We start from the raw sequence: 17063 nt of genomic DNA on the forward strand, positions 1-17063 counted from the left end.
AATCATCGAAAAATTCCAATATCTTCGTGGATGTCTAGATGGTGCTGCGCTGGATACGATTCGTTCCTTGGAACTTTCTGAGGAGAATTACGACAAGGCGTTGAATTTACTAATGTTGCGATTCGATAATAAACTGTTACATTTTCAGGCACACGTCAAGGCTATTTTCGGGCTGCAAGGGGTGGAGAAGGGCTCGGCTATCGGCTTGCGCGCGCTCAGCGATAAAATCAATTCGCACTTGCGTGCACTTCAGACCTTGGCGACCCCGCAGGAGATTTCCGATGGGTTGCTGATCTTCATCATAGGCACGAAATTGGACCACAAGACCAAGGAGAAATGGGAAGAGAACTTGCCGACGTCAGGATTGCCTCGGTGGTCAAGCATGGCCTCATTCTTGGAAGCAAGATGTCGGATGCTGGAAAATTTGGGATCGGCTATGGTAACAATTCCTAGCCAGCAGGTGGGAGAAAGTAAACCTAGCACCCTAATCACCTCCATTAACGATCATAATAGCTCAACATGCAAGTATTGCAAATCCTCCGATCACTACATATCCCGATGCCAGGCATTTATAGATCTCCCTGTTTTTTCTAGATACAAGGAGGTGAAGAAGCGCCATTTATGTCTAAACTGCCTCAACAAAGGCCATTCATTGCAACGCTGCAAGTCAGGGGCATGTAGAAATTGCCAAGCCAAGCATCACACACTGCTCCACATGCAGTCGGGCGCTGACGCTGAGTTGCCGTCGCCGAGCACGGAATCGACCCAGCATGATCCTGCAAGTGCCCTAGTAGCAAGCAAATATATTAGCCCTCCCCCCTCGAGTCAAAAATCTCTGCCTAGCCAAAACGTGCTGCTAGCTACTGCAATCGTATATGTCAGGGGCCGTTTTGGATCGCTTATTCCATGTCGTGCCATTTTAGATTCCGCTTCTCAGGTTAACTTTATAACATCGAGACTCGCCAATCAGCTTCAGTTAGATCCTCACCCGTCTCACGTTCAAATCGCCGGTATTGGAGAGTCAATTCTACCATCCAGCAAGGCTGTGGACATCGTCCTGCAATCTCAAGACGAAAGCTATCGCGGTTTCCTCTCTGCAATTATCACTGCCTCAATCACAGGAATGCAGCCTAACTTCGGCCTAGACGCAAAGGATTGGCCAATGCCAAATAATCTAAAACTGGCTGATCCTAATTTCGCCAAGCCCCAGCGTGTCGATCTGTTGATAGGTGCTGGTTTGTTCTTCGAATTAATGTGCGTTGGACAGATTCGACTGTCAGACCAATTGCCAACATTGCAGAAGACGAAACTTGGCTGGATAGTGTCAGGAAGTATTAAAAACTCTGAGAAAGCCCGTGCGGCGCTAGCAGCCGTTGAAGATCCCCATGTCATCTCCGCTTGCGAGACTAATTTGTGCGATATTGTAAGGCGGTTTTGGGAAGTCGATGGAGATTATTCGCCCTCATCAATTTCGGAGGAAGATGTTCATTGCGAACAGCATTTCGTCACAAACTGCATTCGCCTAGAGTCCGGAGCTTACTCCGTGCGTTTGCCAACCAAATTCAGTCTAGAGGAATTAGGAGAATCGTATCAGCAGGCGCTACGTAGATTTCTCAATTTGGAGAGGAAGCTAGCAAAAAATGCACAGCTTAAGGCAAAATATATGGAGTTTCTCCATGATTTCTCGTGATTTAGGACACATGTCGCCAGCTTCGCGGCAGTCAGACCTCCCGCAGTACTTCTTGCCACACCATTGCGTCCACAAGCAGGATAGTACAACCACCAAATTACGCGTAGTGTTCGATGGATCTGCCAAAACAGCGTCTGGAGTATCACTGAATGATGCGCTAATGGCTGGACCCACCATCCAACCTAAAATTCTGATAACTCTGCTTCGTTTCCGCTTTTTATACCCGATACTCAAAATGAGTATTGGGGTATATTAGATTTGTGGTAAAAGTGGATGTGTGTAACGTCCAGAAGGAATCGTTTCCGACCCCATAAAGTATATATATTCTTGATCAGCATCAATAGCCGAGTCGATTGGGCCCTGTCTGTCTGTCCGTCTGTCCGTCTGTCCGTCCGTCCGTCTGTCCGTCCCCTTCAGCGCCTAGTGCTCAAAGACTATAAAAGCTAGAGCAACGATGTTTTGTATCCAGACTTCTGTGATATGTCACTGCTACAAAAATATTTCAAAACTTCGCTCCGCCCACTTCCGCCCCCACAAAGGACGAAAACCTGTTGCATCCACAATATTGCACATTCAAGAAAACTAAAAACGCAGAATCATAGATAATGACCATATCTATCAGATTGCTGAATCTGGATCAGATCAAATCATTTTTATAGCCAATAGGAACAAATCAATTTGCAGTGGCTACGCAGCGCCCGACCTCACGCTCAGACTGATTTTCTGTCTCTCTCGCACGCACTCTTTGTCGTGTCGTTTAATATTAGCGGCGTCTGCCGGAGGAGAGCCATACTGACTAAGTATCGGGTATAACCGTAGAGTTGCGGTGTCCGCAGCAACTCACAAAGTTCCCCCTCGTTTAAAGTCGCCTTGTGTGGCGATATCTGCAAAATGTACCGCTGTTTACGCGTTTCCCATCCCGATACGCACGTGCAGTGCATCCTATGGCGCAATGACCCGAAGGAGGAGATTCAGGAGTTCAAGTTGGAGACTGTTACTTACGGAACAAAACCTGCCGCTTTCTTAGCAATTCGTGCTATGCATCAATTGGCAAATGATGAAGAGTTGCGTTTTCCGCTTGGAGCTGATGTTGTTCGAAGAGATTTCTATGTCGATGATCTCATATCTGGAGGGGACAGCATTGATTCTGTCATCAAGATTCGTCAGCAGGTAAAGGAGCTACTTTCGAAAGGATGTTTTCCCATACGTAAATGGTGTTCCAATGAACCCGCTGCTTTGGAAGGTGTATCGGAGGCGGATCGCGAAAAGTTCCTTACCTTTCATGACGGGACTGAAGTAACCAAGGCGCTTGGTCTAGTTTGGGATCCCACCACGGACAATCTTCTGTTTAGCTTCGCTCACGTCGGAACCGCTGCATGCCCAATATCGAAGCGTTCGGTCCTGTCTACATTAGCTAGGTTCTACGATCCTCTAGGGCTCATCTCTCCCATCATCACAAAAGCTAAAATATTTATGCAGTCGCTATGGAACGAAAGCCTAAAGTTGAATTGGGATAAAAGCCTGCCCCAGGATCTACATACGACTTGGATTGAGCTGACTTCGCAGTTGTCGATGGTTAAAAACTTTAAGTTTCCCCACATCCCATACACATTATGTTTATGTACAATTCATCCACCCCATCCACACAAGTAACAGGACCCCACTCAAGAATCAATAACTGTTTCTTCCCATACTCCAAGCTAGGGCCCCCCATAATATAAACAATGGACCACATTGTTTCATAAACATTAGAATCACGCCACTCTCGAGAAATGGATTCTTTAGAATCACGCCACTCATGAGGACCAATCAAAGCTAGACATAAAACCAAGAAGTATCACATTTCAACTCCGTCATGTAATGCAACACCGATCGCCAGCAGTGGATGCCTTTCATCAAAGCCGACGCATCCCCAAATATCGATCCAGGCACGTACGCCACCGACACGAAGATGCAGCCGAGGAAAGCAACGCCCGAAGCCAGAGTCGGGAGTTCCAAGAGAAGGGCTCATGGAAACTAGCCAGCAGCAGAGAGATCAGTTCCGTTTGAGACAAGCAGACGTAAAGTTAAGTCGGGGAATTCAACCAATCTTGTGACATAAAGAAATTAAGTACTAAAAATAAAATCTTTTTTAAAAACTAAATTTCGAGTTGCGGATATTTAACTGGCACAGTCGGTAGGAGTTAGTTTAAAATTAACTCCTATATTTCGGTAATGGTCAGCTTGTGTAATTTCTAATTACTGTGATCACGTAATCCCGGAATCGTTAATAATATTGTGAAATCCGCCAAAGAACCTATGTCTTACGAGCACATACGATTTGCAAAACTAAAATTAAGTGAACTGAAGTAAGCGGAGATAGTGATCCACCAAGAACAGTGAAACACTAAATACAAAATCAAAAAACTTACAAGTGAACCAAAATAAAGTTAAAAACTACTGAAAACAAAACAAAACCCAATCAACACCAACATCATCATTGAGCGAAATCCACTTGAACCAGGCACTGCTGTCGATCAGACAAATACCTGCCTATGACGGTTCATCTGGACAGCTAAGCTCATTTATCAAACGAATCGAATATGTATGCGGATTATATCCAACTGAAGATCTTCGCCAACAAAGGATCCTATTTGGAGCGACCGAGATCCAACTGTCAGGAGAGGCACAACGCATATCGCAAATGATACAACCCAACACGTGGCTCGAACTGAAGACGGCGCTGATCAACGAGTTCAAAAATCACACACCATATGAAGAACTCTTACGACAACTATACACCACCAGATTCAACGGCAGTCTTCGTAAGTTTATAGAAGAATTAGAGATAAAAGCATTATTAATAAACAATAAGCTAAACTTAGAAAACATACCAGAAAATAATGTCATTTATAAAAACGCTTTGAACAACACAATTAAAGATGTCATTACTCGAAAACTTCCTGACAGAATGTTCATGACCTTAGCAAGAAAAGATATTACCACGTTGTCTAATCTTAAGAGGGCAGCACAAGAAGAAGGATTGTACGAAGCTAGTACAACAGATTCAGGTACAAATAAAGATCAATCGAAATCGTCTCAATCAAATCGAAAGAATGTTGGAAACTATTATGCAAATTAAAATTCTATTAACTATCACAATCAAACTCAGAGTTCATCTGGAACAGGTCAGACTAATCGAACAAATCAAAATCAAAATTCCCAAAATCCTGGATTATACAATGAGTTCAAAAATTCTTTGAATCGAGGTAGGGCTCAGAATCCATTCAATCAGAAAATATCTCAAAACCAAGCTAGTGGGAGTGGACCCAACCAACCTACTAAAAGAGGGAGGGAGAGCCAGAGTGGCCAAACGAAGATGGACGTAAATTTTCATCAAGCCGCCTCGGAAGAAACCGAGGAGGACCCTATATAAACATTACCATTAATAAAAGAATATTAAGGTGTATCGCTGACTCGGGATCATCGATCAACATCATGAAAGAAAATTATACAGATTCCGAGATAAAAGACGATAACCTTACGGTCCATACCATCAATGGACCTGTCCGTTTAACTAAGAGTATAATGAGGAATGCGAACAAAACGTGTCCGTCCGTACAAAAGTTCTACATACATAACTTTTCCGAAAATTATGATATTTTATTAGGAAGAGAATACTTGATGGCAAGTAAAGCCGTCATCGATTACAGAAATGACACTGTAACACTAGGAGCTAGGTCGCACCCAATCATTCAGAGTGGAGAAGCTATTGAAGCCGGCAAGACCGCACAGAAGTGCACTGATCCCTCTACAAAAGAAGAGAAGATCGCACCTAAGTGCCTTGACCCATCTCCATAGGGAGATCAATACTTCGCTTCCGCTCTAGACAGTGAATTAAGGGAATGTAATCAATTAAGATTGGAACACTTAAACGACGAAGAGAGGGAAGAGTTAAAGAAGGTCTTATAAGAGTTTAAGGATGTGCAGTACAGAGAAGGTGACAATTTGACTTTCACAAGTACAATCAAGCACGAGATCAAAACTCTACATGAAGACCCGGTCTACAGACGACCATACAAATATGCCCAGATACATGATCAGGAGGTAAACCAGCAAATCAAAGATATGATCAGGCAGGGAATAATTCGAAAGTCGAATTCTCCTTACTGCTCGCCCATATCTATGATTCCGAAGAAGATAGATGCTTCAGGAAAGAAAAAATATCGAATGGTAGTAGACTATAGAAGTCTAAATGAAATAACAGTTAAGGACAAATTCCAAACTCCACGAATGGATGAAATCCTAGACAAACTAGGTAAATGTCAGTATTTTACGACAATCGATTTAGCAAAAGGTTTCCATCAAATACCCATGGAACCTAGCTCAATCCCTAAAACTGCGTTCTCCACTAAGCATGGACATTACGAGTTCACTCGTATGCCCTTTGGGCTAACCACTGCCCCAGCTACCTTCCAAAGATGTATGAACAATCTGATAGAAGAGTTAATCTTCAAAGATTGCTTTGTATACTTAGATGACATCATTATATTTTCCACTTCATTGGAAGAACACTTGTTGTCACTAAGGAGAGTATTTGGAAAGTTGAGAGACGCCAACTTGAAGCTACAAATGGATAAATGTGAATTCATGAAAAAGGAAACTGAATTCCTAGGTCATGTAGTCACTACTGAAGGAATAGTACCAAGTCCAGGCAAAATCTCTGCCATTGTCAAATTTCCAATACCAGAAACGACTAAACAAATAAAGTCATTCTTAGGTCTGTGCGGGTTCTACAGGAAATTCGTTCCTAATTTTGCAAACATAGCAAAACCCATGACACTCAAACTAAAGAAAGGAGCTGTCATAGACCCCAAGGAAGAAAAGTACGTCGAGGCATTTGAGAGACTAAAAGTACTCATCACCTCAGACCCTATCCTTGCGTTCCCAGACTTTGACAAAATGTTCACGGTAACAACCGACGCTAGTAACATAGCATTGGGAGCGGTTTTGTCACAAGAACACAAACCGATCTGCTACGCTAGCAGAACCCTAAATGAACATGAAATAAACTATTCAGCCATCGAAAAGGAATTATTAGCGATCGTATGGGCAACCAAGTATTTCCGTTCATACCTGTTCGGTAGAACATTCGAGATACAAAGCGATCATAAACCCTTGATTTGGTTGAACAACCTCAAGGAGCCAAATATGAAATTACAAAGGTGGAAAATAAAACTGAATGAGTTTGATTTTAAAATGAAATATCTACCAGGCAAAGAAAATCATGTAGCTGATGCCTTATCAAGGGTAAAGATTAATGAAAATCTCCTTGGAGAAGCTTCCAATAGCGTTGGTGCAACTGTACATAGCGCACAGGAAGACAATCTAAATCACATTGCTATCACGGAAAGACCAATTAACTATTACAATCGGCAAATTGAGCTAATAAAAGGCAATGAAGATAAGGTAGAAACAATTCGTTATTTTCACAAGCTAATCATCAAGATCACGTATAAGGAAATGACTAACACCTTAGCGAAGGATATAATAAAGGAATATCTATGCACCAAAAAGAGCGCATTATATTTCCATAACGAAATAGATTTTCCTCCATTCCAAAAAGCCTATTTAGAAATCACTAATTCTAACAATATAACCAAAGCTATTAAATCAAGCACGAAACTCCTAGATATTCAGAATTACGCTGAATTTAAAGAAACCATATTAAAGAATCATAAAGGCTTACTCCATCCAGGGATAGAGAAAACCGTCAATTGGTTTAGGGGAAAATACTATTACCCGGATTATCAAAAAATAATCCAAAACATCATAAACGAATGTCCTACTTGTAATATTGCCAAAACAGAGCATAGAAATACGAAGTTGGCATTCGAAACTACACCGGAAATACTGAACATCAGAGAGAAATACGTCATAGATTTCTATATGGTTGGTAACCAACAGTTCCTATCATGTATTGACGTATACTCGAAGTTTGCCACTCTTGTAGAAGTAAAAAGCCGTGACTGGTTAGAAGCAAAAAGAGCCATCATGAAAGTTTTTAACGAGATGGGCAAACCAATTGAAATCAAAGCCGATAAAGATTCAGCTTTTATGTGCACAGCATTGCAAGCATGGCTGAATGCGGAAAACGTCAAAATAGAGATCACTTCCAGCAAAAATGGAATATCTGACGTAGAAAGATTTCATAAAACAGTAAATGAAAAATTGAGAAAAATATCTAGCGAGGATAACCCAGAAGATAGATTCACGAAGTTTGAATTAATTCTTTATACTTATAATCATAAAACCAAACATAATACCACAAATAGGACACCAGCTGATATATTCATTTATGCAGGCTCACCTGATTATGACACCCAACTAAATAAAGTGAATAAAATCACTCAATTAAATAAAAACCGCAATAAAATAGATGCAGTTAATAGCGGAATAAACGTTATAAACAAACTAAATGAAGAAAAAGACAGGAATCAACAAATAGAAATTTTGATATTCAATCTACAACATTTCACAGAATATATCGAAGATATAGAACTAGGTATGCAATTAACTAGGCTCGGTATATTTAATCCAAAATTATTAAAACAAGACTACCTGGAACAAATAAATTCTGAGAAAATACTAAATATAAAAACCTCCACATGGCTAAAATCCGATACCAACGAAATTCTAATAATTTCCAACATTCCCAAAGACATTACAAAAGTACCAATCTATAAAATCGTTCCGTATCCAGACGAATTAAATAACATGTTAACAGATATGACATACGACAAGTACTACATAAAAAATGAAGAAGTATTTGTTAAAGAAACTAGATTGAAAACCAATGACAATTGTATAAAAGGAATTTTGATGCAAATTCCCACTAAATGTCCATATTCCAAAAATTTTCAAAACTTTCAAATAAACTTTATTGAACCCAATATACTAATCACATGGAATCTTCCAAAAACAACGCTAAACCAGAATTGTGTAAACCAAGACATCATAGCGGAAGGAAATACCATTATAAAAATCTACAACTGTTCAATCCAATTAAATGAATTTACAATATCAAACACAATGTTAGATTTTGCCCAGAATGTTTATGTCAACAACAACATAACTACAATAAAACCACTGTCGTATGTCCAAACTAATGAAATAATTATGCAATACACCAAATATAGTAACCTATTACAAATAAGTCTACTAATTTCATTTGTCATAATTATATTAGTACTACTAAGTTATGTAGCTGTTAAATTTAAGAAAACTTCTAAAAGAGTCACGGTTAAATGTATTAACACTATAATAGAAGCAGAAGAGGAACCAACCTCAGCCACCGCACTTGACACCCCGTCACTATACCCGAGGGTAATCGCCTAGGGACAGGCTAATAACAAACGTTGGGGGAGTGACATATCCATAATTCCCCACATCCCATACACATTATGTTTATGTACAATTCATCCACCCCATCCACACAAGTAACAGGACCCCACTCAAGAATCAATAACTGTAACTGGGCCAGCAAACAGGCCCTACCCCCAAAAAGCACGATGGCCTCACTGAATCCATTTCTGGATAGCTTTGGATTGCTGCGTGTTGGAGGCCGCCTCCAAAATGCCGAATTGGACTACGACGCGAAGCCCCCGATCCTGCTTCCTAAGGGACATCCTGTCACTGTCTCTATTATTATCTTCTTTCACGAAAGGTTTCTCCACGCAGGAGCTCAAGGATTGCTCGGACTGCTTCGGCAAAAATTCTGGCCTATTGGTGGACGCAAATATGTTGCGGGAATCATTCGCAAATGTGTTAGATGCTTTCGTTTGAAGCCAGTGCTGAGGGAACATATTATGGGAAACTTGCCTGCGGATCGCGTAAGGACTAATCCAGCATTCCACACAACGGGCGTTGATTTTTGCGGACCCTTTTATCACAAGTCGGAAGTCAGAAGCAGGCCTCCTATCAAATGTTACATCGCTGTCTTCGTATGCTTTAGCACCAAAGCAACTCATTTGGAAGTCGTTCGGGATCTATCTACAGAATCCTTTCTGGCAGCATTAAGGCGTTTTATAAGTCTACGTCCCAAACTTCGAATCATCTGGTCAGACAACGCTATAAATTTTGTAGGAGCAAAAAATGAGCTTTTGGAGCTTCGGCAAATGTTCCTCAGTGATCCTCATACGTCGGCTGTGTCACATCTCTGCGTTTCTAGTGGAATCGACTGGAAATTCATCCCCCCTCGCTCACCTCATTTTGGGGGTTTGGGGGAGGCGGCTGTTAAAGCAGCTAAATATCATTTTCATCGCATCGTCGGGACCTACATTTTTACTCTTGATGAAAATGGAGAGAGAGAAAATGGAGCACGGCGTATCTTTCGATTCTTCAGGAGCGGAGCAAGTGGCGGTCATCGTCTCCAAACATCAAGCTAGGAGCGCTCGTCATGATCAAGGATTAAACGCTGCCACCATTAAGGTGGCCGCTTGGCCGCATTGAGAGCGTCATCCCAGGAAAAGATACCCATCAGGGTAGCCGTTATCCGCACTCAAAGATGCCTTTTCAAGAGGGCCGTTGGAAAAATAGCGGTTCTGCCCCTTCAGGATGGATCTGTTGAAAGCCTTTGCCTTCCAACGGGGGGTGAATGTTCGGAGCAGAACCCAGCCGATTAGCTGCTTGCCAAATAGCACCTAATTCTTGGCCCTCAGACGCTTATTTTGTTTGTTACTTATGTCTATGTCACTCATTTGTTTGTTAAAGCTTTGCGCGTGCTTGCCCTGCTAAACGCTCTCTGCCAGCTCGCTCTTCGCTATCTCCGCTTTGCGTCTGCCTACCCACGTCAGCCGAGCGAAGCTGCGCTTAGCGATCGGAGCGGCAATGTAAAGGGCAGGCAAGCCACACTTGCAATTTGGATGTCACGCATTAAAGAACATATCGTAATTTTATTTCTGCGCCGAGTTTTATTTAATTCGAAATAATTAGTCGGCCGATTGGGGATAAAAAACATTATCTGCACAATCTATGATTTTGCGTTTTTAGTTTTCTCGTATCCTCAATATTGTGGGTGCAACAGTTCTTCGTCCTTTGTGGGGCGGAAGTGGGTGGGGCGAAATTTTTAGATATACTTTTTATAGTGAGATCTAACAGGAGTGCGGATACCAAATTTGGTTACTCTAGCCTTAATAGTCTCTGAGATTTGTGAATATCCCCAGATTTGCATCCTTTGCGGGGGTGGAAGGGGGTGTTGCGAAATTTTGAAACAAACTCGTCTCAGTCCGATATATTAGGAGTGTGGATACCAAATTTGGTTGCTCTAGCTTTTATAGTCTCTGAGATCTAGGCGCTAATGTTTTACTCTAAGAAAAGCCGGCTATGCTACGTGTGTGTTAAAGAGAGACAGGGCGAGAAAAAATGAAATTGTTTTCTTGATGCTGGCTATAATAATAATACGATCCAATTCAATTCTGCAGTCTAAAAGATATGGTCATTCTCTACGATTTTGCGTTTTTGGTTTTATCGTATCTTTAAAAATGTGGGAGCGGAAGTGGGCGGGGCGAAGTTTTGAAATATTTTTGTAGCAGTGACATATCACAGAAGTCTGGATCCAAAACATCGTTGCTCTAGCTCTTATAGTCTTTGAGCACTAGGTGCTGAAGGGGACGGACAGACGGACAGACGGACGGACGGACGGACGGACAGACAGACAGGGCTCAATCGACTCGGCTATTGATGCTGATCAAGAATATATATACTTTATGGGGTCGGAAACGATTCCTTCTGGACGTTACACACATTCACTTTTACCACAAATCTAATATACCCCAATACTCATTTTGAGTATCGGGTATAAAAAACAAAGGAAACTCTTTCGCTTTGACTTTTGACAATTTGTGCATTGATTTGGAAAATAGCTCTTCCACAGAATCGGTGCACTCTCCATATGAAAATGACATGGAAAGCGGCGAAACAAAAGAGAAAAGCGCAGCAGCCAAGTCCCATGAAAGTTGTCCATACTCTTTCGGAAGGCAAACAGCACATCTCTCCGTATATTCGGTTCACCCCTGGCCGGAGTGTATAAGCAGGAAAATTGGGCAGCAAAATTTTGGCTGCACGTTCAACATATTTAATACAGTTCAACCGGGTTTGGCTTTGGCTTTGGCATGGCTCGACCTGGTCGGGTCTGCTCTGAGGGCTCTTGACACACATCCGCCTTATCAGGGCCTTATCAGCTGGGGGGAGGAGAACCTAAACACAGACAGACCTAGACGGAGACAGAGACAAAGAGTAAGTAGCAATCAATGTCAGGGCGCAGTTTCAGTTGAGTTCAGCATCTCTCAGAGAAATGTTCGCCGCAATGAATCTCTGGCTTATTCTGTTTTTGATTGGCCTGATCCAAGGCCGCTCCATTATGCGAGACAGCCAGGAGGTGAGCTCATTGCCAGAAGGCTGCTCTTTAGTGTCTGTTTTCCATCTGCCTTTCTCAGTGGCCGACAACCCACCCAGATCCCACCATCTTTGAGTACCCGCCGACCGAAAATCAGGAGCTCTTTTTAGATTAATCGTTTTTAATGTGAATTATAATTAAATAAAATAAATTTCGATGGTTTGATCTATCAAATTCCTTAGAATCTAAACGTGTACTGTCCTCCGGCTCCCCTTTGGGGACGACTGTTGCCGTAGGGTCCGCCCAAGTGCTGGCCGTAGTGGCCCGTGGCATCGAAGCAGTGTCGGCCGTTCGGGCTCTGCTACACGGTGGCACGGCCGTTCAGGCTGAGGTCGAAGCCCTGGCGAGGGCTGCCGCCGCCGCCTCCCTGAAGCTGCCACTGGCGAAGCACTCGCGGATGGTCCACCTCCACATCAATGAAATCGGGGAAAAACTATCGAATTCAGGGCCATTAGATGATATATTCCTTCTGCAGTTCTCTCCCTGGATTGCTTACCTCCGAAGGTTCCACATAGACCAAATGCTGTTCATCTGCCAGCGGATAAGCAACGGCTGGGGCACAGAGGCAGGCGCAGGCACAGGCCAGACTCAACAGCAGGAGGCTTGAACTGAATTCCATATTGTGGGCTTTACTTGGAGAACTGAATGCTGGACAGAGACAAGCTCCCTTCTTTTATACCTCGGATCAGGGTCTTATCAATTGATTCCCCGCGGTCAGGGAATCCCATCGGAGAGGCAGAACAACCTGGTTCAGTGGTTCACAAGTAGATCCCCGCATCTGCCAGCCGACCGCTGACTGATAAGAAATATGATCTATTTCTCTAGGCGGAAAAGTGAATCCCAGAAGAGCAACAATAAAAGAGGTACACAATTATTCATGCTATGAATAAATCTTAAGGTATATTTTGTGAATTTTCTGATGAACGGGCAGCACGTACTAGGAATATCATGGATAGAGTATAGCTTCCACGGTTTCGGGAGGTCTTTAACAACTATTCAGATACTGAAAGATACTTCAGATACTGAAAGTTCTGTTCCATTGGCAGCCTCTCCGCTTACCCTAAGAGGATTTCCTACCAACCCAATCCGAGCTAGACAAATACTTACATCCCCCATCGATTTATCATGGGCCAAGGACTCGGCTTCCGATTAATGATGTGAAAAGATTTTGGTTATCCCCAAACATGGCTAAGAATTAAAAGAGAGCATAGAACAAGCCTCATTATGAATCATTTGTCAAAGAAAAATGAATCTGCTTCGCTTTCGTTGGGGATGGCGTAATATTCTCTAGAGTTTTGAATTTCCATTGAAGATTCTTTTGACAGTTTATGCAATAAATCCAATTAGCCAAAAACATTTTGTCTTGGCAGGTTTTATTAAGACGCCTGTCATCGTCATTGGCATCGCTTAATTGGTTATTACCCACCAGAATTGCCCAAAAAGATGTATCTACAATTAGCCAAACTGCAAGATCATCTCTGTCTGCGACCCAAACCCTGTCTCTGGCCGCATGTTCCGGGGTAGACGAACATCGCCAAGGACTTAGCTGCCATAAACCCCAGTTTTAGATAAAGAACTCGTATATGTTTAGATTTATGTATATTTTTTAATTTTTCAAAGGTACTAGGGCATTAGAAGGGTGGTCTACCATCTGTAGCGGTAGTTGGTGCCAACGCTGTAGCTCGGCTCCGAGTTGCCCCACTGTCCGCCCAAACGCTGGGCATATCCGCCGTTCACGTCGATCTCGTGCCGCCCGTTGTCGCTCCTCCACACGTTCTCGCTGCCACGCACTCCAAAGTTGAATCCCTCGCGCTCCTGGGCCCCGCCGCCGCCCTGCAAGTTGAGGGGATACCGAGGAGGTGGCGTCGAAGGCATCGTCATGTCATCGGCCGGAAAAGCCACCACAGCACTGACAATGCAGCAGTGCAGAGCGAGGACGATTGTAGACTGCATCTTGATTGGAGTGGCTTCGTTAACTGATACCTTCTCTGCCGGCCCACTGCTCCTTTATATAGTTCGGATTGTGGTCCCTGCCCCACAGGGGGGACGGCAGGTCAACCCACTGATATCTGCCGTGTGCATCCCCCTGCGGGGATTTCGCTTATTTTATTTGACTCAGCGATTAGCAGGCTCTTCATCAGACTCTATAAGAAAATGAAGAGAGATCCCATTGCAATTCCATAGTTGAATTCGGAAACCATACAAAAAACGGCAATGGAAACCACCAAACCTTCGGATAATTTCCCTTATATTTTAATATAGTATTTAACAATTAATCTACATATAAGCCATTTCAAGATCCCATCTTTAAAACCACTAGATGGAACGAACCCAGTACTCTCTGCTCTATCTGTCATCATTATTCATTCGAATTTGTCGCTCTCCGGCAAGCTGCAGAATCAGATAGTCACTGCGACATATGTAAATACGAGTGAAAATATAAACTGTTCGTATTTTTTCAATTGATTAAAAGTGTAGCGTCGTCAACGTCAACAGGAAAACAGTTGCTCAACAGCCACCGCGAGAGTCAGTGACAGGGAGGCACCGTACAATATGTGGATACAATCGATATTCCTGCGAGCATTGACCATTTTATTGGTCGGTTGGGTAAGTCGAGACCACAGCAACATATCCGTATAAACTGTATCCTTTTGCAGCTGGGACACGTCATCTGCCAGTCGGATGACCATCATCTGCTGACCTTTGGACAGTCGGGCGAGGGACCGCCGGGCAAAATCGAGTTTCCCGTCTGGGACGATGCCCAGGGAGAGTGGCCGGGCCTGTCGGATCATTACTAGAGATACTTTCTTGGGTGCAAAACAAAACACACAACACACAGCACACTGACATTTTGTCCAACGATGCAAAGCATTTATGGCTCCGCGCAAAAGTATGCAACGCTTTTGGGTCGCGTCGAGCCGTTGCAGAATTTCATAGCATACTTTTTGCGATAATAAAATGAGCATAACAATTACAATTTCTTTTTTAAATGATAGTCAAAATAGTGCAATAACACTACTTTATTTATTATACCCGATACTCAAAATGAGTATTGGGGTATATTAGATTTGTGGTAAAAGTGGATGTGTGTAACGTCCAGCAGGAATCGTTTCCGACCCCATAAAGTATATATATTCTTGATCAGCATCAATAGCCGAGTCGATTGAGCCCTGTCTGTCTGTCCGTCCGTCCGTCCGTCCGTCTGTCCGTCCCCTTCAGCGCCTTGTGCTCAAAGACTATAAGAAATAGAGCAACGATGTTTTGGATCCAGACTTCTGTGATATGTCACTGCTACAAAAATATTTCAAAACTTCGCCCCGCCCACTGCCGCCCCCACAAAGGACGAAAATCTGTGGCATCCACAATTTTAAAGATATGAGAAAACCAAAAACGTAGAATTGTAGAGAATGACCATATCTTTAAGACTGCGGAATGTGAATTGGATCGTATCATTATTATAGCCAGCATCAAGAAAACAATTTCATTTTTTCTCGCCCTGTCTCTCTCTAACACACACGTAGCATAGGCGGCTTTGCTTAGAGTAAAAAATTAGCGCCTAGATCTCAGAGACTACAAAAGCTAGAGCAACCAAATTTGGTATCCACACTCCTAATGTATCGGACCGAGACGAGTTTGTTTTGTAACGAACCTTAAGAAGGTTCGTCACAGCGCGCTACATCGCGGGATCGTCACCGCCTCATTTTTCCCCTTTTTATATCTCCAGTTTCCCTTAAATATATCGTTACTTAGCCTTAAGAACAGAGAATGCATACGATAAATGTACCACCAATAAAGAAACTCATTCCCCATATCGTTTCGCCTACCGTTTCACGACAGCCAATCCCACATTCTCGTACCAACACATTACCCCCACCTCTAACGAAAAGCTTCCGAAGCACTGACAAATAGCCGGTAAGAACGCCCCCCACACCAACACATTGCCACGCGTTTAGCCATAAGCTCCCGAGACACGAACCGTTAGCCGGCGACAACTCCCCACCGGGCCAACACATTACCCCCACCTCTAAACTTAAGCTCCCGAAGCACAGACTAGCCGATAAGAACCCCCGCCCCTTCCCTTCACGGCTTCGGGACGCTCCGCGAAGCGGCAGCCAATCCGAAGCCGACGAAGACGAAGACACGTAGATACTGATAAGTTAGAGATCGGCGGCAGCGAAGTTTTCCCGAGCGCGCAAGCGCCGAGCAGACTTCACTTACGCGGAGACCCGGGCCGAGTATAGACGTTGTCCCGCGTGACAACTAAGATACAAGTTAAGAATCCTTCCGGGAACGTGACGAAACAAAAAAAAAAAAAAATATTCAATGTAACAAATTACCTGTATAACCAGCAAGCAAATAAATCATTATTGTAACGAGAACCAACCCCGTGTAAGTCATTTTTGGGGATCCAAACCCCTCCCCGGTCACCAACAACTACTCGCCAGCGAGCCACACTCACCTCCACTAACCCCCGATCAATCCACGAAACCCCCCCTCACGCAGGTGTGACACGCCCTGCGCCCCTCTCTCGACCCCCACAGGTGTGACTCGCCCTGTGACCCCTCTTTCCCGACCCACGCGGGTGTGCCTCGCTCCGCGCCTTTCTTCTCGACCCTCAAGTCCGCCCAGTAAGACGAGCCGACCCCCCCTTGTGCCTTGTAGGAAGACCCCTGGACAGGACAGGACAGCCTGGAAGAGGAGACATTACAGTTTCAAAATTTCGCCACACCCCCTTCCGCCCCCGCAAAGGACGAAAATCTGGGATATTCAAAAATCTCAGAGACTGTTAAGGCTAGAGTAACCAAATTTGGTATCCGCACTCCTGTTAGATCTTACTATAAAACGTGTATCTCAAAATTTCGCCCCACCCCCTTCCGACCACACAAAGGACGAAAATCTGTTGCATCCACAATATTGCACATTCGAGAAAACTAAAAA

The 17063-nt window shown here is 43.4% G+C and overlaps 2 protein-coding genes and 1 long non-coding RNA gene across 3 annotated transcripts; 1 reads left to right on the top strand and 2 right to left on the bottom strand.

Moving 5' to 3' along the window:
* The first annotated feature begins 11771 nt into the window (after positions 1-11771).
* Positions 11772-12306, top strand: LOC117191042. Its single transcript, XR_004473920.1, has 2 exons — positions 11772-12107; positions 12166-12306. It is a non-coding gene; the product is annotated as an uncharacterized LOC117191042 (long non-coding RNA).
* LOC108160107 (diptericin A) lies at positions 12241-12778 on the bottom strand. The gene is given in 2 exon segments (XM_017293899.2): positions 12241-12558; positions 12622-12778. Coding segments are annotated over 2 exon segments (378 nt in total). The 5' UTR covers positions 12745-12778; the 3' UTR covers positions 12241-12303.
* Positions 12779-13726: 948 nt separating this feature from the next.
* On the bottom strand, positions 13727-14112 carry LOC108160109 (diptericin A-like). The gene has a single exon (XM_017293901.2). It carries the CDS (start codon positions 14076-14078, stop codon positions 13770-13772), a length of 309 nt encoding a protein of 102 aa, XP_017149390.2. The 5' UTR covers positions 14079-14112; the 3' UTR covers positions 13727-13769.
* Between the last annotated feature and the right edge of the window lie 2951 nt (positions 14113-17063).

This window comes from Drosophila miranda, assembly GCF_003369915.1.
Source record: "Drosophila miranda strain MSH22 chromosome Y unlocalized genomic scaffold, D.miranda_PacBio2.1 Contig_Y1_pilon, whole genome shotgun sequence".
Classification (NCBI taxonomy): domain Eukaryota; kingdom Metazoa; phylum Arthropoda; class Insecta; order Diptera; family Drosophilidae; genus Drosophila; species Drosophila miranda.

What these genes read in the sequence shown, in the direction of transcription:
- LOC108160109 (XM_017293901.2), bottom strand. Translation starts at nt 14,078, where the DNA reads ATGCAGTCTACAATCGTCCTCGCTCTGCACTGCTGCATTGTCAGTGCT.